Source organism: Typopeltis vanoorti, chromosome 20 (genome assembly GCF_054136105.1).
Source record: "Typopeltis vanoorti isolate ZY-2024b chromosome 20, IOZ_Tvanoo_1.0, whole genome shotgun sequence".
Lineage (NCBI taxonomy): Eukaryota > Metazoa > Arthropoda > Arachnida > Uropygi > Thelyphonidae > Typopeltis > Typopeltis vanoorti.
Window position 1 is genome coordinate 14,858,555 of NC_143568.1, and position 24,391 is coordinate 14,882,945.

The 24,391-nt window shown below is 35.1% G+C and overlaps 1 protein-coding gene across 1 annotated transcript in view; it reads left to right on the forward strand.

The window, feature by feature from the left end:
* The window catches only part of LOC150095249 (protein FAM135A), a 455,287-nt gene that overhangs the window by 296,019 nt on the left and 134,877 nt on the right, over nucleotides 1-24,391 (forward strand). Inside the window, exons 13-14 of the mRNA XM_090409881.1 lie at nucleotides 3,499-5,443; nucleotides 13,458-13,517. Of these exons, the coding sequence (XP_090266007.1) occupies nucleotides 3,499-5,443; nucleotides 13,458-13,517 (2,005 nt within the window). The remainder of the gene's footprint in view (nucleotides 1-3,498; nucleotides 5,444-13,457; nucleotides 13,518-24,391) is intronic.

Below are 24,391 nucleotides of genomic sequence, written 5' to 3' on the forward strand. Positions count from 1 at the left end.
TAGCTATTGTCCGAAGCAAATTTCATGTTAGCTAATAAACACTAGTTTACTGTTGAAGCATTTAGAATTTATTCAATAATCACATTTTAAAAGTTCAGAGAGAAATACAGAATCTTCATGCAGGTCAAAAGAATTAAAACTCATCAGTCAGTTTTAAGTTTTTGTGAAATGAGAAACTTAAATGAGATTGTATATAAATTGGCTGCCGAAGATGGAATCTCAATTTGAACAACTATCAATAGTTCTTTCATATGCTAAGAAGAATTATGTATTATCTAAGAACCAGTCAGATATATTCAAGTTAAGTTTTGACTTCTGTGTACATTTCACATGTACAAGAGCAAATATCAAAAATTGAAGACTTAATAGAATCTAATCACCGATTTAGTCTTACTTTGGATGAGTGGACCAGTATTGGAAATAAAAGGTGTTTCAGTATTATTCATTCAGATTCAAAACTTTTAAACTGAGGATTAGTTCATATGCCCAGATAAATGTTCATTAACTGATAATCAAGATACTTGTGGACTCATGAATGAAAGAATTTGGAATTATTTTAGAAAAACCATATTGAGGCTATAACAACCAATGGAGTGAGGGCAATGCTGAAATTTAGAAGTGAACACTCATTTAAAAATTTACTCTGCCTTAATCAGCATCATCTGAAGCACTCTCAACCTTAACAAGTATGGTTGCCTTAATTTTCCAAAGATCTGGGCGACTATCATTTTAAGACCTGGTACCCGAACTTCTCCAAAATAACTTTATGGTTATCTGACCCATAGAGGGCACCATGTAAGGATGTTAATTCTGTTGTCGGTTACAATTTAAATTGTTTTTTCTCAATTACACAGTTTAGTGCTGTGTGTCTATCGTAATTATAATTGTGTTCTGATGCTGGTTAGAAAACCAACAGAATATTAGTGAGTTTAATAAATATTTTGTGCTCTATTTTTATATTTATCCCACAAGTCAGAAGAGCCTATAGCAAACAGATGCCGTGTGAGGGATGAGTCAGGAATAGAGTAATTTGTTTATATTCTTCTTGAACTGTTGAAGATTGTAGTCTTTTGAAAATGCTTCATGAGGGAGACTGTTCACAGAATTGAGATGGAGGGAATGAAAGATGACTGGGAGTAGCAGGTTTATGTTGAGCAACTGTAGCACAAGTTGTTGTTTATACTGCTAAACATTATGAATCATCAGTAACACCTAAGCCTTTCTCTCTCTCTCTCTCTCTCTCTCTCTATATATATATATATATATATATATATATATTGTTTAGCAGTAATTGATGCATTTTATAAAAATTTTATGTGAGATTCCCCCAATTTTCCTCATCCATTTCTTAGCACTGGCTATTGAGGGTATGTATTTTTTCAGTAGATCTGTGTATGTGTTCATGGGTCAGTTTGCCTGTTCTGAGGGATGAAAAACCCAAGTTTTTGAGTGGAAAAAAAACCCTCTACCTCCATATGAGATCAACTAACTTACCTTTAGTTGAAAAAAACCAGGTAAAAGTTCCTCACATCATGGACAGGAATCGAACCCAGGTCTTTCTGACCACATGACTTCATTGATACCAACTGAGCTATGAAGGCTCATTTTATAAAAATATAACAAATATACTTAAGTAATTTTGATGAACAAAATTGTATAATCCCAGGAATTCCTGGTACTTGGAAAAAAAAAAAGTTTTGAGTCCCAGGAACACTAAACTAGCCGAGACTTAGAAACCCTAGTCATTACCAACCCATTCAGATTTGAAGCCTGTGAAACTGCATTCATCATTTTATAATAATTTCTGTACACACACTCATTTGTTTCATGAGTGGCTGAATTCACACTTGACTGCATCCCTCTCCAATACCTAGTTTTCCTGAGTTTGTACTTGTAACTTCTCATTGAACGACACACTCTCTCTCACTCTTCCCCCCCCCCCCCAACAGCTAACTCCAAAACCATTCAAATGTGGTCCATATACAAGTCCTTTCGTCGTCCATACATCTATAAACTGCACACCATTCCTCCTGCACAATCTTCTCATTGACTCATTCACAATTATGGCCCTTTTTTCTCAATTCAGTCCTGTCATACTGAGGCAGCAGACTTGGTCTTTAATTTCTCATTCTTCTTTTTCACTTCTATTAGCAACTCTTTCATAAGTTGATTCTTTCACTGTTCCCCTCTGCAAACTAACAGCTTCATTAACATCCTTGATCTTTGCACATGAGAAACATGCTTTCATCACTTTCTCATTAAGAACACCTATTATCATCAAAACCCCATATAATACCTTCTCCTTGCTCCCAGTTTCTTACACTCTCATATTTTCCCATTCACGTCATTTTTTCATTACATGACAATCATTTCTCCAGTTATTGTAGCATCCTGTGAAGGATGATGCATAAGTGTGCTCTTTCATTCCTTACTGTCAGCTCATTATCCACATTAGCTTCTTTCACTTCTTTCATGTTCTCAGCCAGCCTGCTTGGCCAAGTGGTTAGCATATCTGCTCTCCACCCAAAAGGCTGTGGGTTCGAATCCCACTGTGGACACAGATGTTTGTGATTGTCTGTGAAAATACTAGTGATGGTTGTAGGCAGTAGATGGAATTGGTGTAGATGATGAAGGTAGTTGCGTTTGGTGGAGATAGAGTTGTAGAGTAGGTGTCCTCCCTCAATGAATCTTTTGACTCCCTTGAGGTGTTTCATAATAATAATATTTTGCACAATATTATTCATTCCTTCCATATGCTTTACAACACTTTCCCTATTTTGCCTTACATCATTAATACTAGTTGCTTCATTCTGCTGCTTTGTGCACAATTCACATTTCTTGCACTCATAAAAAACATTTCTAATTCTCTCTCTCTTTCTCTCTCTCTCTCTCTCTACTCATGCTTTCATACTATAAACCATTCACTCTTGGCAATGAGTACATAGAACACACACTACATTGCATGAAATCCCTGATGCTAAACTAAGTGAACAAGGATGCCTTAACTGTCATTTTGATTGTATGTATCAGTGCCATGAAAAATGCTTTTTGAATGATATCGCATATAAATAAGTTAATCACTGACTTTTAAAGATGTGGATGAAATTAATATTAATTATACTGCTGCCATTGTTCTGCTGATTATTTTTATGTGTATTTATATAAAAGAAAATAAATGCACCCAAGGTTTGTGCTAGTTAGGTTTATTTTGTCAATGATATGAAAATGTAGACTTATGGTTTGTTTCATTTCATTCAGAAAGATGGTTATAATGATACTGTGACATTTATACTGTTTATTTACAAATGATTTGGACAATGAAAAGAACTTGTATTCAAAACTAAATGCTTACATTTCTTGAATTCATATACAATTAAGAGCTTATTTTATTGTTTGAAATTTTTGCTATTTTATGATGTAATTTGCAAAATAATGCATCATTGTGGCGTACACAGTTTTAATTAAACCTCTATTTAATTTTTCTGTTTATATTTTCAGAATCTACAATTAGTCTATGTGATGTCAGTTTTCTTATGGATGAAAGTATCGATGCCATGCTGAACTCAGAAAGGAGGAGCTCACAAGGATCGTTAGGACAAAAATCCAGATCTCCAGACATTTCTGCAACCCCCACAAGTCCTTCAGCATTTTCTTGGGGTCCTGAATCAGTTTCTTCATCCTCCTCCTCCTCATCATCAGTATCTGCAAAACAGATTGCCTCTGTCAGAAAAGCCTCTGTTAAAGATAAACTTCTGAATAATTTCAAAGCAGATGTGGAATTTGAAAGAGGAGACTATAATGTTTCAACAGGAACAATTTCTTCCAGAACAAATCATAAAATAACTGTTCGCTCAAAAATTAAACTCAGGTCACGGACAGTAAATTTTCTTCGGCAGTTTAAAAAACCACATTTTAGTCACGGACCTAGTTCTGTTGTTCTTTTAGGTGTTAAAAAAATTGATACTGCAAGAAGTTTAAATGGTAGTATCCCAAGAACTTCAAAATCCCCTTTTCCACTAGAAAATGGTATTCGCCATTCTCAGAGTACCTTGTCTGTTGTAAGTACTATGTATGGAGAGGGTAGGACTTTGTGTAATAGTGAATCAATGCCAGATTTAACATCTGGAATCATACCACCTCCACCACCACCTCCAAGAGGACGTTTTGCTAGCTCTGAACTGGAATGGGCATCTTCTGATTTTAGGCAATCATGTGTTCCTCCTAGTCCAGCTTATGATTCGCCAGAAAGGAGGAGAAGTAGTAGCTTAAGAAAACATTCCCATTCTCCTATTTCTAAACTCAGCACCTCAGATAGTAATAACAAAGTATTAATAGAAGAAATTCATAGAGGAAGAAATTCTCTTTCATCCAAACATAGAATAGGAAGTTTACCTGTAGATTTAGAATCCCACAGAAAGCAGATGCTTAAATCTGAAGAAATGTGGAAAGACCCTTATGATGAAGTTTTTGTGAGTGGGTCTTTAGATAGCAAAACTCAACCTAGTTTATTTCCGGTTAAAATTAAAGACATTATTGATAGCCCTCCAAAGAATCTGGATGATAAAAATTTTAAAGTGACTCATTCGAATTCTAAGCCAGCATATTTGCGAAAAGTTGATCTGCTTCCACCTTTAGTGCCAACAGGAAATGATATTTCTGCTGATAGTGTTAGTGAGCCATCTGTTGAAAGTCACATATATGAAGAAATATGCCCTCCATCTCCTCCTGTTCAGTTTAGAGATCCCCCTTCTAAAGAGAAGGAAATTGAGGAGAATTTTGATAAAAGTAAATTAGACAGTGAAATCATTAGTTCATGTACCACATTTGTTGTTACCACAAATGCTGCTCCTACTGCTTCAAGTGATACAGTTACAACTACCCTGATTACTACATCTTCCTGCACTTCCACAAGTAAAAGTACTCCCAGTGTAAAATTCACTCAGGATAGTTGTCTTACAAGTCTTATTTGCCAAGGAACTTTGTTCTTTCCAAGACCCCCTGCTCAGTTTGCTGGAGATGACCAGGAAGAAAAGGGAAAAGATATTAATGATAAACAAGAAGCAGTAAAATTTCCAGTTACCAAAGTAGATGCAGCACAATCTGATAGTGTAATTTTTTCACAAGAGGTAAAAGTGCAGGAAACCACAAACAAGGAGCCAACAGTGGAAGATGAAGATCCCTGTAATGCACAGAAGTGTAAAGAGAAAGCAGAGTATTCTTATTTTGAAACAAAGTGTACGATTCTCGAAATGTTAACAGATATGTCTGATAGTGAAGATAATTATATTTCATCCCAGTTTGTTAATATTCCACCAGTTCATACGAGCAGTATCACCAATGATTTTCATTCACGTAGCCAAAGCTTAGTTACACCATCATCATCAATTGATGAAGATCTGCCACCTCTACGGAGAGCATCTGTTATTGGAACAGAAATGATAAGGTAATTTTCATAAAATGTCTTTATGTTAAGTAATATCTTTCTACTCAGATATAAATTAAAAGTATTTTAATTTATAATTAAAAACCAGGAGAGATGTTTTTTTTTGTTTTTAGATAGAGGCATTTAATGATTCTTGTGTATCAACTAGTTATTTCTGCAATAGTGTTTTACAGTGTTTGAAATATATCATACAGTTGTCTCTCATTATGATAAATACCACTATAACAAACACAATTGAAAAGTCCCAACTAGAATTCCAACAAATATCAACTCTAGTTGGGACTTTTCAGTACTTTGTTACTATGCTACTTGAAATTATTTTTCAAGCACATTTCTTTTAGACGACTGCAATGCTAAAAGCAATTCACTAGAGCAAGCTATTTACTAAAATGATCCATACAAGTTTGCTAATGAGTCAGGTTGCTGCATATACAAAGCCCATATGCTGAAGAATGTCATTTTCCATAGCACGACTGATTCTTCAGGAGCAAAACAAGCAACTGTTTTGTACATTTTTCTGAAATGACTATTTCAAAATTTATATATATTTTTCATTATATAATCAGTCTACTGCCATCGCTTAGAATGAACTGACGGAAAAGATCAATGCTGCTTTGGACCTGCTCAGGTCCAAATATATAATATATATGTATGATGATTCATTAACTCAGTTGAAATACATATTATAAAATAGAGTTGAATGACTTAAACTGAGAGTTAGGTAAAAAAAGGGGTTTAATAGTTTTGGCTTATAGCAGCCTTCATCAGGTGATATTATAAAAGAAATGAAAAAAACACTAAACACTGAAGGTTAAACTATGAACAACATAGTCTGTATACATAATTAGCATGAAAACATTGTACTTCTATTTAAATCTGTTCTTTCATTTGTTGCATTGTTGGGAGATTGCGTACTTGCAGCATCACGTGAACGCCAGTATATGATTACAGCTGAATGACTATCTGGGGGGTTGTAGCTCAAGTTATTATTTAGATGTTCAGGGTTGAGGATGATTTCCCTGGATTCTACGATTTTTCTCTCCAATTCATCATGGCAACGAAAGATGTTGGTAGATCTGTCCCAGCAGACTGTATGACTTGAGTTTTCATCATTAGGATCAGTCGGAAAAAATATGTCTTGATAAGGCACTCACTCGCTGTCTCTTGCAAGTAATGTCCCTCATGTCTTTCTCCATACGTAATTCAATAGATTTGTCCGTCTGGTCAAAATAAGGAATATCACAATCACACCATATTTTGTACACACCAGGATATTTAAGATAATGATGATGACAAGGTTTTGGGTGGCATATTGAGGAGCGGATTTTGGAAGTGGAGTGAACAAAGTTCTGATATTGTATTTTCTTAGAACCTTGGCTAATTTTTGTGAAACTGAACTTATGTAAAGAATAGATATATTGCCTTTAAATATATTTATTTTTTCTGTGTGATGACTAGGAGGATTAAGAAGGAATTTTTCAATAATTCTTTCAGAATATCCATTAAATGTGAAAGTAGTTTTAAGATAGTTGATTTATTTTTGAAGTTCATTTGGGTCATCAAGAAGAGAGTGAGCTCTATGTACCAAAGTAGAAATTATTCCAAGTTTTTGGGGAGGAAAGTGATGGAACTGACTATGAAGATATCTGTTGTATGTGTAGGCTTTCTATACATCGAAATTTTAAGTTTACCAGAAGAGCGGGTCAGTTTTACATCTAGAAAAGGCAGGGAACTATCAGTTTCAAGCTAGGCTGTGAACTTTATACTTGGATGTCGACTATTGAGATGTTCCAAGAAATCCATTAGGGAATCATGTCCATGGCTCCAAATGTGGAAAATGTCATCCAGATAACGTTTCCAAATTTTAAGTGTTAAAGCAAAGGAAGAGATAGCTTTGGCTTCAAAATCCTCCAAGTAAATATTTGCAAGAACAGGGGATATATATATATATATATATATATATATATATATATACGTTAAAGATACCAAGCTATTTTAAACCTGGTTTTACTCCATTTCCCAAGTAAGCAAACAGATAAGTCAAGTTTACGCCTGCAAGTATTGCAAGTCTAGGTGATCCGACGCGTAGTGCAAGACCAAGGCAACTCATGGTAAAAGATGGATAAGCTCTGATCACTATTCTTAATATTTACCCTTAATGCAAAGCACATCTCCTGGAGGAGATGTATGATGGTATGTATTAAAGGCAAGGGGCTACTACCCAGACCGGTTTCGACCTTTATTGAGGTCTCATCAGTGGGAACTAAGCTAGAAATACCAAGATTTTAGTAATCTCTCCTCCTGAGATTTTTATTTAAAGGTTAAAACACCTTATGGTAACTTGTTCTGGTAAAATACTTATAAGCTCTGTATTACTAAAATCTTGGTATTTCTAGCCTAGCTCCCACTGATGAGACCTCAATAAAGGTCGAAATCAGTCTGAGTAGTGGCCCCTTGCCTTTAATACATAGCATCATACATCTCCTCCAGGAGATGTGCTTTGCATTAAGGGTAAATATTAAGATTAGTGATCAGCACTTATTCACCTTTTACCACAAGTTGCCTTGGTCTTGCACTACGTGTGGGATCACCTAGACTTGCAATACTTGCAGGCTCAAACTTGACTGACTTGTCTGTTTGGTTACTTGGGAAATGGAGTAAAACCAGGTTTAAAATAGCTTGGTATCTTTAACATTTATTATACCCAAGGTAAAATACTTTCTACATATATATATACATATATTCTAAGCAGGGCTTCTTACACATTGACCATTTCTCACCTTCCTGTGGTGCATCCTGTTTTATTTGTTCAGGGGGGATGGGTGGTCTTGCACTACTTTGGCCTCTGCTTTGGCAAGATGAATAGTCCTGGATTGCCATGCTAGGATCAATCAGTTAGTGGACTTGCCTATAAGGGTCAGTGGTGTTACAGTGTCTCCTTCTCCATGGTCCAGGAACAGGGTCCAAGGCTTGCTGTGATTCCCATATTGCATCCAAGATAGCCCTAGCTGTCAACTCCTGAGCATAGTCATTGCTTGCTAGAGATGAAGCATCCATGTGTGACTCCATGGTAGGTGGGGAGCTAACCTAACACTTCCACCATGGCATTCATTTGCACCACCATGCAGCTTTACTTTTTTGCAGACTATCTAAATTTTCCACTCTTCCTCTTGTCTACCAGCAGCTCTTTCAAGCTCATAGAATCAAATAGAAAAATACTTAGTGATACAATTAGTTAAATGACTTTGTTTCATGATTTATGTCAATCGTGTTTACTCAAGCAAATAGGACAAATAGGATATATAACATCCCTTTACTCCACCGGCTAAGCACGGAACTTAAACTACTCCTATACAAGATGCTCATCAGACCAATTCTAATATTACCCCCCCCCCCCCTTCTTGGAGTCATATGGTAGATTCCAACATTAACATGCTACAGATAATCCGAAACCAATGTTTACAAATAGCATTCAGGTCACCATGGTTCGTAAGGAATGTGCAGCTTCATAAGAAGCCTTGTGATCAAATCCTTTCTATGTGAAAGAGCTGCAAAATGTTTTGCAAATTTAGTCATCCACCTAGAAGGGCAGGCTATCTGGTCTCAAACTCATAAATCTTTGGCAAATTAATGCAGCCTTAGTTTCTGAGGTTGGCGGAGTGCTTCATAGCTGATGCTAATTCTAAAAATAGTTTCTCAGATCTATTGCCATGAATTCTACGTAATACCAATATCTTCTTCTGTTTATTCCTGTGTGAAGAAGTATCCAGAGTGTAGTTTGTCAGTTGTGACATCTGTGATAATCTGTATGACAAGTTTTGTAAGTTTGTATAAGGATCATATAATATGATCTATATACATGAAAGATTATGAAAATTGTGTACACCCTTGTCTTACAATGAACTTACATCAAACTATCTATCAATCTGTAATTTTTATTTCCAGCTGCTGATTTTCAACATAAGATATATTACTACTGGTATTTGTTGACCAAGTAGTTAGTGTGTACACCTGACAATCCACAGCTTAGAATGCTGACATTGATTATTGATGTCGGAAATGAATTTCATCACCTGGCATGAGATTACAACCCATCTCTCTAGAGCAGTATTTCCAGATAATGAAAAAATAAATTTAAGAAATGGTAGATTTCAAATTAACATGCTACAGTTAATCCAAAACCAATGTTTACAAATAGAGTTCAGTTCACCATGATTCATAAGGAATATGTAGTTTAATAAATATATATATATATATATTAAAAAGCTTTAATGACTAATACCGAGAGATTAAAAGATGACATGGTATATTTGAAAAGATTTTACTAGTTTTGTTGAATTGATCACCATCTTCAGGTATCACAATCAAAGAAATATATAAAGAATTACAGAGACTTAAAATTGTAATAACAGAACAAGAACAAAAAGACAGTAGCATGTTTGAAAACATAATGCGAGCTTGAGTTCCAAAGAAACGTAGACTACGCGCTGTCGTGAGTGCGCCAATACTGAACAGAGGCAATGTGTGCATCAGAGAGATTGAAACTTAGGCTGTTGTTGATATGAGAATCTAGAGAAATTTCTCTAGATTCGACAATCTTTCTCTCGAGCTCATCATAGCACACATGGATGTTAGAAGTTTGAGTCCAATTCACAATGTGTTGGCGGCCTTCGTCTGAGTTAATTGAAAAGAGAACGTGGCTAGAGAGAGCACTGGCTCTAGTCTGTTATAGGAGATATATCTACGGTGTTCTTCCAAACGTAGAAAGATGGATTTAGCAGTCTGGCCATAGTATGGCTTTCCACAATCACATAAAATCTTGTACACTCCTGGAAACTGAGTTGGAAGATATTCTCTTTAGGTTTACTAAGTATTGAACGAAGTTTTGGGAGCATAGTGAAGCAAGTTCTGAAGTTAAACTTCTTGAGAATTTTTGCCAGTTTTGGATCTTCATATTTCTGAAGATTCCTCTTCACCCAGAGCCTTCATCTCTTTGCCTTACATCAGCTCTCTTTCACCAAAACTGGCAAAAATTCTCAAGAAGCTTAACTTCAGAACTTGCTTCACTATGCTCCCAAAACTTCGTTCAATACTTAGTAAACCTAAAGAGAAACCTCTTCCGACTCAGTTTCCAGGAGTGTACAAGATTTTATGTGATTGTGGAAGCCATACTATGGCCAGACTGCTAAAGCCATCCTTCTACGTTTGGAAGAACACCATAGAGATCTCCTATAACAGGACTAGAGCCAGCTCTCTCTCTCTAGCCATGTTCTCTTTTCAGTTAACTCAGACGAAGGCCACCAACACATTGTGAACTGGACTCAAACTTCTAACATCCATGTGTGCTATGATGAGCTCAAGAGAAAGATTGTCGAATCTAGAGAAATTTCTCTAGATTCTTCTCATATCAACAACAGCCTAAGTTTCAATCTCTCTGATGCACATGTTGCCTCTGTTCAGTATTGGTGCACTCGCGACAGCACGTAGTCTACATTTGTTTGGAACTCAAGCTCGCATTTTGTTTTCAAACACGCTACTGTCTTTTTGTACTTGTTCTGTTATTACAATTTTAAGTCTCTGTAATTCTTTATATATTTCTTTGATTGTGATACCTGAAGATGTTGATCAATTCAACAAAACTAGTAAACTAGTATCTTTTCAATTATACCATGTCATCTTTTTATCTCTCAGTATCAATCATTAAAGCTTTTTAATAATATTCCAGCCGAGTAAAAATGAATTCTGAAAGGGAAAAAAAAAAAAAAAAAAAAAATATATATATATATATATATGTATATATATATATATATATATATATGTATATATATATATATATATATATATAATTAATAATAATAGAAAAAAAATTCCTTTAGAATTGGAATTATTATGGCTATTTAGACATACTTTTTTAAAGAATGACAAATTATCATCATTACATGGATATTTCCATAGAGCCTGAAGACTCATCATAGGAGGCTCACACTAACCACAGTGCCTCTCATATTTCTACTTTCATTTACTAAGAGAGCAGCTGCATCTGTCAACCCATTCTACTCATTCAGTACTCTCCCAGCAAATGAAAGTAGAAATATGAGAGAAATTGTGGTTAGTGTGAGCCTCCTATGATGAGCCTTCAGGCTCTATGGAAATATCCATGCTAAAGTAATTTTTCAATTACTGATTGGACAGGGGATCAAGCCTGAAAGTTGTGCTAGTCTTCATATCCTTGCTAACCATCCTTATGCAACTTCCAGGAGTGATCCCCTGTCCAATCAGTAATTGAAAAATTAGCATATACTCTACAAAACCCTTCTAATAACTTGTATATTTTTGTCATATCCCTTTTTTTTTTTTTCTGTCTTTCAGCTAAACTTTTTTAACTAACAAACCTTGAGTCTCTCCTCATAGGTTGAATTTCAGAGACCATTCACCATTTTGGTCACTCTCCTCTGAACATCACCTTCCAACACTGAATATCACCAACAGACACAGTGTGCTGATTGAATAGTGGAAGTGCTATCCTATTTATCAACCAGTTTAGTTGTTTGTGTAATTGAGCAACGTGTTGGGGATAGAAAACACTCGTAGTAGTGCAATCAGGAACAGATATCAATACTTGAAGTAGAAAAGCTATTAAGAACCTGAAATATGGAAAAGTAGCTAAAAAGTATACAAGAATAAGCTGGATTCAGGCCAAATAGAGGATGTCAGGATCAGATTTCCACTTTAACACAGATAATTGAGAAATCATGGGAATATTACAAGGATCTGCATATTAGTTTTGTAAATTTGAAAAAGGCATAAAGATGAGGTGCAAGAGAAAAGTTTGAAAAGCTGTTCAAAATACTACAGTTATAGGTGTAGATGGGACATTATATCAAGTAATACTTAGTCTGTATTTGAGTTGTAGGTTCGCAGTCAGTGTGAGATAAGAGTGTACATTATCTCCACTATTATTCATCATCTATATGGATCATATTATGAATGAAAATCATTCATATTAAACCTGATATTAGAATCGGAAACATCAACTTAGTTCTTTGCTGTATGCAATGATGTTATACTCCTAAACCCAGTGCAAGTCTCCAGGATTCTCTAACTGAACTGAATAACAGCTGTAATAAATTTGGCATGAAAATCAGCAATAAAAAAGACAAACAGTAGGCAGAAACATTGAAATCATCCATGGCATTCTGATTGGAGAACCTTAAAACAAGTAAAACATTTTACCAATAAATAGACACTTTTTTTTTTTTAGTGATGATGGTAAACTAAATATGGAAATATACAAGAGAATTAAATTAGCTGATATAGCAGGGAGTCAGCTGAGTAAATTTATATGTAATAAAACAAATTAATCAAAACACTGAACTAACAGTGTTCAAACTAATATTAATTTATGGATCTGAGGGTTAGGTTAGAAATAAATACTTGATCAAAGACAGGAAGCTACAGATATGAGAGTTCTGAGAAAGATTAAGGAAGTGAACAGATGGCATTAATGGCAGTATCTTATTAAAAATGAGTATATTAGGAAAGAACTTGACATTGTTAGCATTCAGAAATGGGTTAGCAGAGCTAATATCAGGTGGTATAGCCACTTGAACAGAATGGGAGAGGAAAGGTTAGCAAAACAAGTCTTCTTTGCTAGAATGACAAGAAAAAGACCCAGAGGAAGACCAAGATCTAGGTGGATTGATACAGTAAAAAGTGACTTAGAAGACAGAAATAAAGATCTGATAATGTTGGAGTCTTGACAGATAACAGATTAATTTGGAGAAAAAATTGTTGATCTGAAGTTAGTATAATGGTGTAGATTTTTCATGTAGTACTGTCATAATATCCTGTATCCCCCCTACCCTGAGGCCACACATCAGGAATTGGATTATGATGCTGATATTATATTGGCTAATATGTATAGATTAACACTAGTTTGTAAATATTCTATTAATGTCATTAAATTTTGACTTGAATTGATTTTTAAAAAAGTTACATGTTTTGGTAATTGCAGTTTTGTTAAAGCAAAAGAGGATTTCAGGCAGAGTTTAAGATATCCTTGGTTGTGGTACAGGTAGGAGAATATTTTTATATGTGAATAATGTTCTCATATGTTTCCTTAATCCATGTGCTCTGATTACATCACCAAAACATACTTCATAAAAAGACAAGCCTGCATAACTTAACTAACTTTAAATCTTGACCTTTATTCAAACATTTGATTTTTCATTGTTTTTCATTGATTTTCCATTCAGTCTGTACCAGAGTTTCCATAAATTGTAAATAGTTTTTCAATAAATTTAAAACCTGTTTTGAAAAGAACAAATGTAGGAAACTTACATCCAAATGGTAATCATCTATTCTAGTCTCTTGCTATTGACTTCAGGTACAACTTCCTGTTGAATTTTGCTTGCAGACAATTCTATTTGCTTGCAACTCTATTCCAGACATTTTTCTGGAATAGAATTACATAACTATTTTAAGTTCTGTAGCAAATGGTGTGTTCCATTTCATTCTTTTTCCTGCAGTTATGTTTAAAAGTATATTATTATTATTATTTCTCTAGTGAGGAGGATCCTTTTAGTCCCTTATGCTTAAATACTTACTTACTAGCTCTCTCTCTCTAAATGAATTGATTTGAATACATTCAGTCAACATATTTAAGGCTGCTGTTCGATGCTATGATTTCCAACACTCATCACATACCATAAAAGGAACCTAGGTCTTGCCTTGCTTCTTAACCATCCTCTTAGTGAGCTACTAGGGATGATTAGAGTTACTCCTTCCTGTCATGAACTTCAAAATCTCAAATCTCTAAGAGGATCCCCTTAGTAACTTGTATGTTTCCATCATCTTTCCTCAGACTTTCAAGACCACATCATTCCCTTAATCTGTACTCATGTACAATTCCATAAGCCAGTTATGAAATACTTACATCTGATTACTTGCTACTTTCTTTTTATCTGTCTTCCCATTTCCTTGGAACATAGCTGGCCATATCTGCAAACAGTAATCCACAAATGGTCTGTTTCAAAACTATGTAAAGATCTTCAACTTCAAGAGTGTTATAGTTATCTAGTGTGATGCCTTGAGAGATTAAGGCATCACATTAGATGCTTACAGAAAATTTTATTTAAGATAATATACCAATTGTAATATTGTCAATCTAAAATACATAACCTTGCATTTAGAAACATTCATCTGGCAGTCATTAACTTATTAATCCTGTATCAGAGATCCAGCTTTCAGCAAATACATATCATTAATATACAAGTTAAACGACAATGACTCATGCACAGAACCATGTGCAGTACCACTGGCTACCTTCATCTTAGAATCATCACCTCAATGCTTCACTTCTTGATACTTGTCATTCACTGTTATCCTATCCATTCACAAATCTAGGTTGCATATCATTGCTTTGAGTTTATATAACAACCCTGCATGTGAAATCCAGAAATATCATGATATATCCATTTCTTTTATCTAGCTCTCCTACCTCTATTATAGAATGTGAGCATTGCTGAAGAAATCTGCTTATTATCTATCCTGAACCAAACCCTGCTGCACTCTGTAGAGCATAGGTGGCCAACAGCAGGCCTGCGGGCCACATGCGGCCCGTAATGTGATTTTGTGCGGCTCGCAGCAGAATAAAAACTATATTAAATTATATGTATTATCAATTTAGCTATTAGTTTCGACCACAGATTTTCTGATTGATATACTAGTCATATTCATTATTTCTGATGACAGAAACAATTTATATTCTCAACACGGAATCAAAATTGCTTTAAAAGATTACTCAATTTATAACATCTACTGCTTCTCTGTGCAAGTTGTAGTAGTGAGAGTGGTAGATTTCTATGTGCTTCAGAGTAACGCATCATTGAAAGTCACTTGCTCTGCTATGGTTACAGTGATCAGTTTCAAGTATTTTATATTGTTCTCCCAGCAGTAAAATGATTTAACAAATATAGCAATTCAATATATATAACTATTTCCTTGAAAAAATGCAGAGTTTATTTTTATTTAAGTTCTGTCTAAAAATGTGTGGCCCGTGACGCTAGCACTCGTCATATATATTGGCTCGCGTATAGAATGAAGTTGGCCACGCCTACTGTAGAGGATCTTAGTGCTATCTATCACTTTCTCAGCGATGATATACAGTTCTCAACTTTCGATGTGATTCCTAGCCAACTAATCCAGTATCTTGATGATCACACCAGAGATACTAAATGATAATCCTATGCATAAGTCATAGCTCCCTCTTTATATAATAAAATTATCTTGCCCTCCTTACACTTATTAGAAATCATGCATATGCTGAGATCATGTTCAACAGCTAGGTGGGGGCCATTGCCAATTCTCTATCTTGCACATTCCTTCAGAACTCATGCCAGTATCCTAACTGATCCCACTGCAGTGTTCAAATCAAGCTCTTTCAATATATTTAATACCACTAAATCAATCATATGTACAATTTGTTTGATTTCTTCAATTCTCCCTTGGCATTCAGAGAACTAGTAGGTCTTCCTGAAAAGCATACCTTGCTAAAATTGAACACCTGACAACTCAGCTATTTCTAGTGCATCCAACACTTTACTATCTGAATTTGCTAAGGCTGTTCTTCTGTGGTCACTCATTCTTTTACTTGCTATGCATTTTCCTTGGCTCATTGTGTTAACTTCTGATAATCTGGTTTCATCTTCATTATCATGGCTATCACTCCTCTTCCCTTTCCTTTTATACTGCTCCTCAGCTTCATCATCACTCTTCTTGCAATATTAGTTCTACAACAATCTCTTTTTATACAACCTCTGTTTTATAGTATTACTCATCCATTTAACTTCCTTCAGTTTATTTTCCTAACTCTGAAGTTGTAGTCAGATATAACTTCCTTCAGGTAGCTTTTGGCTATGCACTGCTGATCCTTGTCCCTCAAGTTTCTTGTTGCTAAGGCATAGTTTCGGTCAGCCTTTTCAGGCTATAATTATTTTTCATAGATTTCACATATGTTCCTTTTTAGTCAGAGCTCTTTCATGTGCTGTCATCCAAGTCAAAACTGCATGATCACTCCCACTAGTTGGAGGCATAATAGTCATTTCTATAGATAGATTCGCAATTACTGTTACTAAATCTATTGTTCTTGTCCCTTGAGTCATTTCTGTTACATACCGCTTAAGGTATTCATCTCTCGGTAATTCTATAAATTCACTTTCTCTCATAACATGCATTCTTCTTCTTCCATATCTATAGATTTGCAATCACCCATAAATGATAGCTCTCCTTGTATCCATGGGTTTATCTGTCTGTGAAGTTGGCATTCCTCTTCCAATGACTGAGGCCTATAGCAGTATTCAATTATGTATTTTTCTCGTTAAACCCTGTCTCTCACACCAGACAGCCTCAAATTTATTGTTTATATTAAACGTATTACCAACTTCATTCAAGATTTCTACTATAGTTGGATTTAACTCTTTTATTAGTACCTTGTAATATTCTCCTGTCCCTCTTGCCTTTTCTGTCTTCTCTGAAGATTCTGATTTGGTTTGATTTATTTAGATTTATGGCTGAAGCAACTCAGGCTATGAGACCAGTGTATTATGTATGTCAATTGTGTGTATTCTAATGGCCGGTTTGGCTGTTCTGAGGGATGATAAACCCAAGGGGGAGAAAACCCTCTACCTTTGTATGAGACTGACTAAATCACTTTCAGTTGAAAAGCCCTGATAAAACCTCACCTTTATTCATGATACAGTAATGTATACATGTGATAACAAACCACCAGGCTGGTAAAGATTCTGGTAACTCTTAAAACATGTCCATTTCAAATAGAGAGCAACAGTTAATTTCTCATAACTACCCCACTATATTTCTACAGTTCTCAATTTTCTTTTTAGACCAAACTGTCCTGTCTTTCTGGGGACATGCTTAATTTACTGTCATTCTTTCTCTCTCTCTCTCTCTCTCTCACTGTTTTTATTCATAACTGTAACATCTTGATTGAATGCAGCATCCATTCATGCAGCTACCCAGACACATTTAGTTTCCTTGTCTATTCACATTCACTCTTTCAGTGAACAATAATTTCTCTCCAAGTGCCAAACACAAAACCTATTCAAATGTAATCCATACTTGCAGGTATAGATTTTATCAACCATTGGAGGCATTTCCCATACATCAGTATCATGCACACCATTTCTTCTACACAGTCTACTCACTGAATTATTTGCAATCACCTCTCTCCTTCAGCTCACTCTTCTCATACTGTGACAAACGACTTACAATCTTGACTCTTTTTGCATCAATCATCGGCTCTTTTATCTGTTTGTATACCAAATGTATTTCCCTTCGTGTCATTGATTTCAACCATAACAATCATATTATATGCTTGCTTACATCTACCCCAACTCATCATAAATATTCATTCTGATTAAATTAGTAATGGCATTAATAGTTAATTAATACTTAATAGTTATTATCATTATTATTATTACATTAATTATTATTTGCATTATCTTTATTATATACAAGTATCTCCATAGTCAAAAGACTATGGAGATACTTGTATATGCAGACAGGAGATCTGCATTAGCCTTTATTTATACAATACCTGTCATACCCCTTCCTGAACTTATTCACCATTGGGACACTCACAACTACCTCTGGCAATCCGTTCCACTCATTCAGCACTCTCCAAAGAACCTAGTCTGCACACCCTTACTAAGAATGCCCTTACAACTTCCAGAGGTAATCCCTTATGCTCCCTGCACTCATCTATTGAAAAATGTCTTTTGTGTCAATCTTATAGAATCCCCTAACATTGCATAAATTATTTTTTTATAATTAATGAAATAATCAGTAAAATTTACCCAACCTAATTAGAAAAATTGATGTTATCAAGCTTTAATTAATAGAGTACATGTGTGCTCCTCTCCCTTAAGCTTACAACCTCTCCCTTAAGCTTTAATTAATAGAGCACATGTGTGCTCCTCTCCCTTAAGCTTACAACAAGAACTTCTCATTATCAAAACTTCAATGGAATTTAATGGTTACAACCCTAATCAAATCCAGCAGATATGTTTCAACACCTCAGGATTCTTCAAGAAACTGCAGGGTTCTAATCCCTTATATTTCTGGCATCTCTGAACTGATTGATAGAATTTTGAACAAGTATCATCTCATTCCCACATATTTTTCTATCAACAAAATTTCTCATCTGTTGCTATCTATAAAAGACTGTCACCTCTATTATTAGCTGGTATTTACCAGATACCTTGCGAATGTAATCTAACATACTTTTTTGAGCTGACAGACCATTCTGTGGAAAAAATAATTAGTCAACATCAGTATTATATTGAATACATGAAACCTCAAAAGTCTGGTCTGGCACAACATAGTATTGACACTAAACACAATATCCAGTGGGCGTCTTCTCCATAGAAGCAGGTTTAAATACGAACGCCTTTTCAAAGAAAGTCGTGAAGCCCTTTTACATCGGCTAAATCTGAATCAGGACAATTGTCTCTTATATTATGTAACCATCAAAAATAGTTTTTAATAATATTATTTATTAATATTGTTTAAAACCGTTGCCGTAGCATACGGCAACGGTTTTAAATTGGTAAACCACTGACTGCTGTATATACCTTGTATTCCCATTTCTTTGATTTGCTTGTTTCTATGCACTATGATGTACTGTTATTTTCATTATGAAATATGTGTAATTTCATTAAAGTTAATTAATGTGATTATCGTGTAATTTATTGTTTATTTCAATAATGAAATTGCCAAGGATTCCATCAAAACATTGTTCACATCAATGTTTTGATGTCATCAATTGCAGAAGTACAAACCAACATGCTTCTCTCTCTACAAGAAACATAGCTAAAGCCAAGAGATGATCTGCAATTCTCTGTCCAGATCATTCACAAGATCTGGACAGAGGATGGACCTGCTCATTTGCCATCCTTGTGAGCAAGCCTTTTCAATCAAGTTGCACAACCTGCTCAATACAAATGCAGAAGCAGTTGCTATCTGACTCTTGCGTGTTACTCTAATAACATATGCAGCATCTCACTTCCTTTCACAGATATCTCAAGATAAACTCAATGACATCGTATTGCAGTTATCATTTCTCTCCCCTTTTAATAGGGGATTTAAATGCACTCAACACTCTGTGAGGTAATGCTCAAACTGACATCAGAGGAAGGGTTGTACATATGCTCGAAAACAATAATCTCCCTCTCTCAAACACAGCAAGCAATGCATTCTTCCATATGCTTAACCAAACATTCACTGCCATAGACATAATTATTTATCCATCTTCTCGTTTTTATTATTATTATTATTATTATTATTCACACCTCCAATCAGTTTCACCTCCTCTCATCAGTTTCCCACTCTTAAAAGTGGGAAACTGATGAGAACTTATTATGGAGTGATCACTTTCCTTCATGGGCAACCATGCACTTTTAAATAGCTAATGAAGTTATAACTGAGGAAATATTTCAGTATTCCTCAGTTGTACCATTGCATTATTTTATGTATAACATCATGCGGCTCTTATATTTTCAAATCAATCAATCACTTGTGTTCTACTTTGTAATTAACTATTGTCTTAACTGATGATGGCCTGTAATATTCAGGCTGAAATATATGGCCTCAAATAAATTTATTACTTATTCCTTGTGCTTTTTCATGTTAATTTAGGAAATCATGTACTCCATCATGGATATCAAGATAGAAATTGAGTAAGCCGACTGGCTTACCTTCTCATAATTAGCAGAATTTGATTCTGCAATGATCAGTTCTTTCTCCATCAGCAATGCAGTGAACCACGTGACAGTGTATTACAGAAGCCACCACAGCTGCAATTCCTAAAACATCTAGTCTTTTTCCATGTTTTTCTAAGCCATAGTTGAATGATGATTGCACAGCACCCAAAAAAGTTCAGAAAAAAGCATGGGGTATTTTTCAAAGATGCATCACAACAGCAAACCTAATTGCTTTCAAATGTGTTCAAGTTCAATCAAGCCACATCCAGCATCAGAGTCAAAAGGAATCCTTGATGCAATATACATCCTCAGATACAACAACAGAATACAACAGGCCATTCACTAAAGAAGAAATGAAAACTGCTTTGCTTAAATGTTTTCCAACTGCTGTTGGACCAGATAATATTCGTTATGAGATGTAAAACATTTGATACCATCATCCATGTTGCACCTTTTCAACAGAACAGATACCTGCCAAAAGACAATTATAATTGCCTCTCCTAAGACAAAATCCCCAGATAACTACCATCTAATTGCTCTGAGGTTAATTGGTTAATTCTCATATTTTATGGTTTCTAGAGAGAAATGGTCTTTTTTTCCAGAACAAAATCTGGCTTCTGAAAATATCATCCTATGACTGATCATCTAGTCTGGCTGAAGGCATCCACTAGAGATGCCTTCCTAAAACTAGAACATCTAATATCAGTGTTCTTTGATATAGAAAAAGAATATGATACTGCTTGGAGATTTGGAATACCAAAAGACCTACATAATTTTGGTCTTAGAGGGGATCTCTCTCTCTCTTTTTATCAAGTGCTCCTTATTTAACTGAGTCTTCCAAGTGAGAGTGGGAATCCTTCTATCCGAACTAGAAAGTCCCACCAAGTTCAGTTTTAAGTGTCATGCTTTGCTGCAGTCAAAGTTACCTCAATAACAGAACGATTTTCTCTAACAGTAAGTAATGCCCTCTATGTAGATGAGTTCACCATCTTTTGTCATGTATGTAATATGAGGGTCATAGAAATACAGGTGCAGCAAACCATTGATCTTCTCTTTCAAAGTGGCTGCTTTCAAACAGGTTCAGATTATTTTCACTGCAGAAGACAGTTTGGTACTTTTGCTGCAGACGTCGTCTTCATTCTAACCCAGAACTCCAACTAGGACAGACATTAATTCCAGTTGCACCAGAAGCCAATTTCTTGGGACTCATATTTGACATTAAACTTAGTTTCCTCCCTCACATATACCAGGTCATTGTTTTATGCCAATTGCCTGAAAGTGATGAGTATTCTGTGCACCCTGTCTTCCACCTCTCAGGATGTTGACACATGCTCTTTGCTTCATTTGTACAGGACAGTGATAAGATCAGTACTTGAATTATGGGTCCCAAATCTGTGATTCTGCCAAGGAGAGTAGCCTTCAATGGCTATATCCTATTCACCACTAATCTATCAGAATTGCAACTAGAGCATTTGACATTTTCTGTACTTTGAGGCAATTGAACCACCTTTGTTGCTTTGACATCAACAGCTGTCTCTGTTATACCCAATGAAAATAAAATTCCTGACAGACCTCCCCCCATGTGGCCAATGATTTTCCGGCTACAATTTGAGAATCTGCGCAACATGTGACAGTTTGCTCTACATACTAACATGTAGGTTTTTCTTTCAGGAGGCTACTGAAATTGTCTTCCCTTTCTATTGTCTACTGGTAGTGCTTCAAATGTCAGAGAATTGAATACTCTGATTGTCTGCCTGTCTACACAGATGGTTTAAAATCAGAGGACCTTGGGATCTTCTGTCATCTTTCCAGACAATATTATATCTGCACAAATCCCACTAGAGTGTAACAACTTTACAGTTGAGCTGTATGAAATAGAGCTTGCACTATAATACATCAAATTGCATCATTGCCAAAGGTGCATAATATATCCAGGTTAAAAGTTCTCTTCAGGCAATAAAAAGTCTAGAGCTGCAAATGTTGGATTTCTCTTGAATCTAGCACGTACTCTTTCAGTTATGAAAGCTATACTTAAATGTTCATTTCTGTTTTATTCCAAACCATGTTGGTATCAAAGAGAATGAAGCTGCAGATACTGCAGCTAGGTCAGCTCATTTCTCAAACATCCACCATCTGGCTATACCATACTCTGATTACAGACAGACTATCAGACACAAACTTTTATCCCAGTAGCAACATCTTGGAATAGATTGGGATAATAAATTCTACCAAATTAAGCCTGAAATTAAATTATGACAGTCTATATACTGTATAGGTTTGTACAGAAGAAATTATATTTGCTCTTCCCTATATAGGTCATAGTCATCTCACAATCTTTCCTTTTGAAGGCTGATAACATGCTCATATTTGAGTTTTGTAATGCTGGACTCACCATTAGTCATGTTTTAATTGACTGTCCTCATTTCATGAACGAGCACTGTCATTATTTTAGCCATATTCACAATCTGTCTGAGCCCTATATAGTCAGGCAGATTTTTTATTCATCTTAACTGATGTTGAGAGAGAGAGAGACTGAAGAACAGCTTCTTCAGTCTCTCTCTCTCTCTTATATAGACTTTTAGTTTCCATCTTACAGATGTTTTTATGGCCAGTACTCTGCTGAATTGGCCACTATCATCCTTCCACTTTCTTCCAAAATCATAAGCACAAGAGCTTCTGTTATCCAGTATTCCATTTACTTTTGTTCTTTGGAACAGCTTCCTCCACTTTGCCTTTTCCAAAAAATACAGCCTGCAGTTGTTAAAATATGTCAGCAGATTCCTTCTTTCCTTTTCTCTCTCTCACACACATGACACGGATAATGCTATAGGCCTTGCGACCTTTCACCTGTTGTGTTGTGTTGTGTGTGTGTGTGTGTGTAAAAGAATGGATATTGGTGTGTATGTTTTGCATGCATGATCTGCTCCCATGTCTGCTGAATCAGATGTATTTGCAACCCCTCACCATTAGTGATACTGAAGATAAGTTTGTTGGCACTTAGTGACTGTATAAGCAGCAATAATTTATTTCTTTATCATCTTGCATAATTTTTTGTGAAAAGAAGTTCACTTAATTAAAAAAGGTCACATTTAAAAGTTTGATTAATTTTGTAGGTGTATAATTTTATACTTCAATAAAAGTACATTCTCCTCCTCTCCCTCAAAGGAAAAAAAAAACATGACTTATTTACAGACTTGTACTATTCAAAGTAATATGGTATGCAATGCACTGCATTTTTATCTAATTATATATGCATTGATTTCTGTATTTCTTAAATTCTGTGAGTACTGAGAAAACTCTAAAGGTTTAACATTGAGTGCTTACAATAAAAATAATACAAAGTATCCTAATTCCTTCAGGAAAGAAAGTTTCATGAATTGATTGCTCAGTGTCTTCAATATGTGATTTGTTAAACGAAATATCAGTATTTTGTTAATTTTCATTTTTAGGTATGATAATGTTTACTGTAATGTCATCATCATTGAAAAAATGGAGATGCTTCATATGACAAGGATTTATTGTTACTTATATTTCAAGCTGGTTTCTAGTTTATTATTGAGGAAGAATATTCAATGGATTTTATATGACAATTCATTTATAACAGAATAACTTGAATAATAGCATGTTACTTAGAATAGACCTGCATTACACACAACACATTATAGTAATGAAACATTATTACTCCTGAAATGTTGTAAATAGCAAAAAAAATAAAAAGAAACCTATGAGCACCTCAAAAAATCAGGAGATTTAAGATGATAATTTGGCTAAGGTGAGTTTGATAAAGATTTGAAATGTTGGTGTAGCTTTTCTGCAGTGCAGATAAGTTTTCTTCAAGTTTCTAATAATTAGTATATCTTGAAAGATCAAACTGTGAGCATTTTTTATAGTAAACTTAATTTTAGGCTATTGAATGCACTGACTTGAACAGAATAGTTCAAGAAGTACCAGAGCCTTTGGGAATGCTACTGCCCACTTATGAACTAATACTAATAAATTGAAATTTATCGGTGGGAGCGAGAACGGTCAGTGAGTTTAAAGAGTGGTATGATAGACTTCGTGTTTCTCAGGGGGGGACCTCCCCTCAGTGAGTCTTGACAGACTTTGTCTTAGGAAGGACCTCCCTCGATGAGTCTTTTAACTCCTTGGAGGCCTGAATAATAATAATAAT